Below are 7,179 nucleotides of genomic sequence, written 5' to 3'. Positions count from 1 at the left end.
CGCACAGTTAATGTCGTGGGAGCGCCATTTTACTGTCCAAATAAAGAAAAGTGCTGATGATTAGACTAGATCCTTAATAACTCATTACTTTTTTATAACAATTCAAGAGGAAGAATCCAGCCACTTTCTTTCATTGGAGTGTTTAGTGTGATTTTCAGTAGTGTCATCAAATTAAGGAAGTACCTGACTGGACTGGGTTTCTTTTGGGAGGCCGGAATTGACCGGGCAGCCCATCATGAAAGCGCTATACAGTACCTGCTACACCGAGAAGGGAAATGCTCACTTGTTTTGAGAGCTAAAAATAGGAGAAAAGTGGAGGGAAAGACCGAAAGAGGTAACAAAAGGATGAAAACTTTCAAATTCCCCGAATCGGATAAAGATTGAGGTTGAGGTAAAAATGGGAATCTCATTCCTACGGTCAAATCACTGCCAGCAAGCCGTAAAGCTGTGAACGTGGGGAAACAATTTCAATTATTTAGTAACGTGATGTGCTGACGTGGGAAGGCCTTTGTTGGGCCCTGGCCATCATCCGATCCCTTCATTAACTGGTGTGGTCTGATCTGATGTCGGCGATAGCTAATTGATTCCCTACAACAGGATCAGATTCGACCATAAATTCAGATTAGCTGAATGCAATATTTTCTCTCTTTTCCGGAATATATTATGCTTTCATTGGGAACCAACAAATGAGAATGATATCAGATTGATATTTTAGGCTACAATTGGCCCCGTTTAGCAATGCGTTAGAGCTTCTCCAATGTGAGACTCTATTTTGGAGCCCAAACTTTGGCATATTCCTTAGAATATGCTAAAATAGAGTTATGTAACTCCAACCACACTCCTCTATTTCCAACTCCATTTCAATTTCTCTCAATTTTTTAATTCTTTTACTTATTTTAAAAATATATAATGTAATCATATATTTAAATAATATTAATTTTCTTTAATGAATTGATAATAAGAAATAAATAATTGTCTTTAAATTATAATATATTTTTATTTTTAATTACTTGGTTCTTGGAATTTTATATTTCAATTAATATTATTTAATATTACTCTCATTTTGAATATTTAAAAAATAAAAAAATAAAAGTTATATAATATAAATAATATTATTAATAATATTATTAAATGTATTAATATAAAATAGGCAATCTGATTAAATTAAACAGACATTCATATTACTAAATCCATGACTATTACATAGAAAGCAAAAACATGAATTGAAAATTACATGACAAATAGGAAAAACATAATACATGAAAAATACTAAAAGTCTGGAAAGTCAACTCCTCCGTATCCACCTCCTCTGTAGTCAGGTATTCCGTATTGACTTCCTGCGTAACTGTATTCAGGATTAGGAATATCAGATGAGGAACCCCTAGTTATATTTCTATTTAAAATCTGTTGTTGTTTAATTCGAAAATATTCGCGTTTTGTTGGATCGGTAATAGCTTCCAGATCAACTAGCATAATTTCTTTCTCTTGTCGTTCTTGCTGAAGTTCTAACTTTTTCTTATCATTTTCAGCCTTTAACATCATAGCCTGGTTCATTGTCAATCTTTCATTTTCTCGTTGTTCTTTACCTTTTTTTAAAACTTCTAAGATTTCTTGATTTCCTTTAGCAAAATCCTCAAAGTCAATGTTCCTTTCAATTTCTTTCCGTCTTCTCAACTTCTCTTTCTTCCTTCCAATTGATCGACTAGTTGAAATGCTCATTGGCGAATGGTCATCGTCATTAGTGGTATATGCCTGATATTATCGTTTCTACTCCACCATCAATTTCAAATGTTGAAGACATAGGGACGAACGATGCTGAACGGTTCCGACAATTCCTGACCCGACATAAGAAATTCAAAGACAAAGAAGCACACTTCGCACTTCGAAATGCATTAATTGAACATTTGTGGGAGAGACACGGCAATGAAGTGATGTAACTTTTTTTTATTAAAGTTTCGATGTATTTCTAAGTTAATGTGTTTTATTTCAGTTTAAGCTCCAATGTATTATCATTTCTAATTACTTGTTTTGCAATTTTATATTTCGATATTAGTCTCATTTTGAAGGTATCGACGAGACATTTCCAATGATATTATTTTCATTAAAAAATATTTAATATATTAATATATATATACAGATTTTAAGTAACTATAAAAAATAATAACGGGATACAATTGGAATAATGAAATGTTGTTAAAGGGTTTGAGGGTTAATTTTGGTATTTTTTTGGGGAATAGTAGTATAGAGTTGGCTGCAAATTTGGAGAGAAATCTCCAAATTTGCAGCCTCAGGGTCCGAAAATGCAGTTGACTGCAAAAAATGCAGTTCCGTTGGACCTTGATGCGGCTTCAAAATGGAGAATTGGCGGACGCTTGGAGAAGCTCTTAAGAAGAGAAATTTAAGAATGACTAACGTAATTAAATCGAATGACTAAATTATTAATTTATTAAATAAACTTTATTTTAATCATTTTTAGCTATTGTGATCAGTTTTAATATTTAAAATAACAAAAAAATAAATATTTTTTATAAATTAAATGATTAATTTTTAATGACTCTAAAGAGGAGTATTTTAAAACCTCTATTTCGAGAGATTAGCTCATTTTAATCTCTCTAGAGTTGTTAGCTTAACTCTTTTGTATTTTTCACATTTAGCAAGTTATGAAAGATTAACTCACTTTAACCTTTCTATAAATTTATTGTGTTTGGCGGGTTGAAAAGGGTTAAGTCTCCTTAACCCTTCACCTAACCTGATGCCAAACAACATCATAACGTATATGTACAAGTTTAAAACCCATATCAAGATCTAATAAAAAAAGAACCACATTAACTATGTACTAGAGAAAAACTTATGTCAACTTAAATGGATCATCCACCAAAGTTTCTATCCATTGAGATATCATCAATGGATAGAAACTTTGGTGGATGATCCATTTAAGTTGACATAAGTTTTTCTCCTGTGTACTACCCAATAATCACATGGATTAAGCGGAGCCACAAGGCCCCATGATTACACCATACTTCCAATATTACTTGCTAATACTTTACATGAAACCCTATACATAACCACACTTAAAATATATTGTTCCACATACAAAGAACAACACCTGGAAGGTAATATTTATATCAATTTAGGCCCAAACCAACGCTAATCTAAAATCATAGACCCGACCAGAACCGAAGCTGCCAAAAGAAAACACCAAGCTCAATTATTCAACACATCTTTATACCCGTTTCTTATTCCATTCTCCACCACAACAATAAACAATAGTATTATTAATATACTATTAACCCGTTATCAACAGCTTTCATCTTTATTCCTCAACAAATCCACCCTTTTCGGCATTTCCTCAGCTCCCGGGATAAACACAGGTATCATAACCTACACCAAAACATCATCAGTCCGATATCAAAATTTAATTAACACTTTTTAAGTCTTAAAGCACTATTCAATTAGCTGATTAAAAATTAAGATTAATTGCACATAGATCCCGGTACTATTGCTGTTCTGAACTTATTACTACTGTTGATAGAGTCATAGACCCCTGGGTGAAATATTTTTACTACTTTAAAATAAAATAAAAAACATTTCACCCCAAAAATATCTGCCAAAATGAAATCATGTAATAGTAATAAGTGCAATTAATAACCGGAAAAAAAATTACTTGGGTTGTCGGATGAGAGAATAGCAGACTGTCGAAAGTCGCAGTCCCACGAGTTTCGGCCGGAGATCTGATACAACTGGTTCATTGCGTATGCGGCATGCGAGCGGACCGTGTTGGGCTCAAAACACACGCCTCCTGGCTGGATCGCGGTGCAGTCTACCTCCTCCTGCGAGCACGCATAGTCCAAGTTCGCTTGCAGTTCTTCGTCCGTTGCCCCCGGCTTCGGCAAGCACCACGCAGTTGCCGGTTTCTTTGATGGCGACGATGGAGTTGGCTGCAATTAAATTTATGAGACCCTTCAACAACTGGATGTAACTAAATTTAAGGTTTAATTCTACAGAAATTAACAGCATGACACATTAGGGATTTTGCAGAATATGTCATCAATTATTTTATTGAAAATGGGTATCACAAGGGTTTTTTTTTTTTTTACTTGAACTACAATTACTAGATATCATCAGAGACAAGCACATGTTTTTTGGAACTTTATAACCTTTATTAGTTTGAAAGTTATGATTTATCTCTATGATACAACGGAAACATGAAAAATACTAGTTAGACGGAATTAATTCTTTAAAGGGTGCCTGGTTTGTGAACAAAAATACATTGGACCAATTATAAAGACAAATATCATATATCCCAAAATTGATTGTGGTCATATTGACTTGGGTTTTAAAAATAGTTTCCCATGTAAAATTTCATAATAATAATAATAATAATCCTTTAAAAATACGTCCAAAACTTTAATTTAAGTACCTGACTCGAGCCTGAGCTACTAGACTTCTTAAGCCCAACATCGTAAGTCATGGAAAGATCAGGATGAAACAACCCAAACGACCTCTCCGACTCCGGCCCCGGCTTCAAATCCTCGTCGTAAAGCGCGAAAATGTAAGTATCCACCGATTTCCCCGGCATCAGCGGCGTCCCCACCATCGACCGCAAATGCTGCACCAAGTTCCCATTGAACGCCTTCGCATTGTCGACGCTCGCCCCGTTCTCATTGGGGTCGCCTTTGTACGGCCATCCGGTCTCAGCCACGACGAACTCAAGATCGGCGAACCCGGCGCTTTTGAGCGCGGACTTCACCGCGTCCAGCTGCGCATCCCACATGTTCATGTAGTTGATGTTGGTGTTGGCGTCGAACCGGCCTGCGTTCGGCTGGAACAAGCAGAAGGCTAGGGTTTCGGGCCTCGGATCGTCGCGGTAGGCGAAGTACGGGTACGGGTTTATCATGAACGGCGACCCGGTTTTCTGAAGGAATCCGAAGATTCCTTGAAGAGAAGGGAGCAGCTCCGCGTGGAAAGCGCCGGCGAAGGGCGGCTCCGATGCCGCGAGCACCGCCATCGTGTTGACGGTGGAGACTTTCACCGGAAGCGAAACGAGGAGGGCATTTTGGAGATTTTGCATGGCGGGAAGGAGCTGGGAGGAGAGGGAGGGGTCGTTGGATTCTAAAACCTCGTTGCCGACGGTTGGGGATGTCTCCGTTGGCGGCGCCGTGGCCGTAGTTGACTCCGATGAACGATTGTGATCCTAATTGCAACAAAAGGAAATTTAAGAAAACATTGCTCAATTTATTATTCAGATTCTTGAAATTAAAAAGTAAAAGATTGTTACTTGATAGAGTGAAGATATGCAAGAGAGCCGAGAAGAGAATGAGCAATCGAGTTATTGGCTCCATGATTGGAGATCAGCTTGAAGATCGAAGCGGAGGCCGGTCGGCTGCAAGAAATAGGAGAGGCGGTGGCAATCCCGTAATAAAGACAATAAATGGGGGTATTTTTTAAAGAGATTGGTCCTTTGAGTGAGTGAGGGTTGTGGAAGATTCTTGCAAGGCTTTGTGAATTGTGGTACAGGGAGCACGTGTTTGGTGGGGCCCAGCCTCCGACAAGCGTCGGGGAAAAAGATGGAGAATTTTTCGTTTGGGGAAGCACCGGTGGGTGATGACCGGAGTTTAATAATGCTTGCAAGTGGAACGATGGGCGGTGACTCGGTGAGATGTGACCGTTTGATCTTTGATTATGCTGTGTGTTTGCACCTGTAACGGTTACTTTTAAGTTTCTATTATTTTCTTATTATTGTAGTACTTCATACTGGTATTCTGGAAAAAAAAATTCAGAATACAATATGGCATTTTATGGTGTACAATTTCATTTGGGGGCCACAAATCTGTATAAATAATAAATAAAAGTTTAATCAGTGTAAACAATTAAAATATTGATATTAGTATAATATTTTGAAATGGTTTTCATGAAAAAAGCTCTCTAGTTTATATTATATTTACTTTAATATTTGCTTGCAAGGTTCTAGGCGGAGTTAAAAACCCATTCAGTGGTTTGAACGGAGATTTTAGCTTAGAGATCGTTTGGTTCACCAAATTCATAATCAGAAATAGAATTCCTATCCGGTAGGGGTATTTTTGTAAATCAATTTTTCTTTTAGTATCCTAAAACTATGTTTGGTTCGCAGCTTTTTTATAGAAGACGCCTTCTATAAAGTTTAGACTTTGGCACTGTTTGGCAACCAAAAAAAGTATCTTATCTAAGAGCTTGTGTCTTATTGATTTGGTCAATAAGCTAGTAGAGCTGTTTGGTGACCAAAAATAGGAGGAGATTATTTTGAAGATTGTGTCTTTTGCAAGTAGCTTTTAGAAAGCTATCTCAAGTAGCGTTTGTCTTTGGGAAGGAGCTGCCAATTTTTTTCTTCCGTTTTTGCCCCTAATAATTCTAATTTTATATCAATAATATTGCATGTCTTTTTTAGTCATTTAACAAATTTAAGCTAGTTGTACAGCTACTTTTACCAAACAGCTCTAGTCAATCAGCTAGCTATACAGCTAACAACTTTCAGCTACAATTTCACAGTTTTCAGCTAGCTTAACAGCTTTTAGCTATAATCTCGTAGCTTTCAGCTAGTTTTGCCAAACAGAGCCTTTGGGAGTGCTGTATAGAAACCTAAATCTTTTGGTTTTGAGTGGGATTTGTTAAAAAAGCCGACAGCGGTCATTTCTCTCATTAAAAAAAATAAAAAAAACTGATTGCTATCTTAGTCTCCTCTTTGTGGTACCCTAGAATCTCCTCCCTCCATTATTTTCCCACTAATTTCTTCGTGCCTCTACTCTCCGTTGTTCACACCTCTCCCACCTTGTCCTAATTTCGACTAGATCTATGGAATTTGAGCTTTGAAATTGAAGAACCATATACACACACACACAAGTTGATGATGATTGGGAGTTGGGTTTGTACTTATTAGGGTTTTTTTCTCCAACGGATTCGTTTCTCTATAGGTTTGTCACGTTCAAATCTCAATCCTACAGTTCCGAATCTGCAATCTCCTTCTTTGTAGTTGTGCCTTTGCAAACCAAGGTACAAATCTTGAAACCCTTTTTTATGCATTAAAAATCAGTTTTTGAAAAATAAAATCTGAAATCATGTATATTATTAGATGCTAAATTCTTGGATCTTATATTCTTTTTGACTAAATGATGTTGTGATTTAATTTTTAAGTGTCTAAAATTA

At 36.5% G+C, this 7,179-nt stretch overlaps 1 protein-coding gene across 1 annotated transcript; it reads right to left on the bottom strand.

The window, feature by feature from the left end:
• LOC109834668 (glucan endo-1,3-beta-glucosidase 7-like) lies at window positions 2,984–6,748 on the bottom strand. Its single transcript, XM_020402699.1, has 4 exons — window positions 6,728–6,748; window positions 4,421–5,194; window positions 3,665–3,938; window positions 2,984–3,381 (listed from the first exon to the last, which is right to left on the bottom strand). The coding sequence occupies exons 1-4, from the start codon at window positions 6,746–6,748 to the stop codon at window positions 3,350–3,352; spliced, it is 1,101 nt and encodes a 366-aa protein (XP_020258288.1). The 3' UTR covers window positions 2,984–3,349.

Source organism: Asparagus officinalis, chromosome 3, assembly GCF_001876935.1.
Source record: "Asparagus officinalis chromosome 3, Aspof.V1, whole genome shotgun sequence".
NCBI lineage: Eukaryota > Viridiplantae > Streptophyta > Magnoliopsida > Asparagales > Asparagaceae > Asparagus > Asparagus officinalis.
Note: the sequence above shows the minus strand (reverse complement) of the source record. Positions and strands in the feature narration are given on the sequence as shown.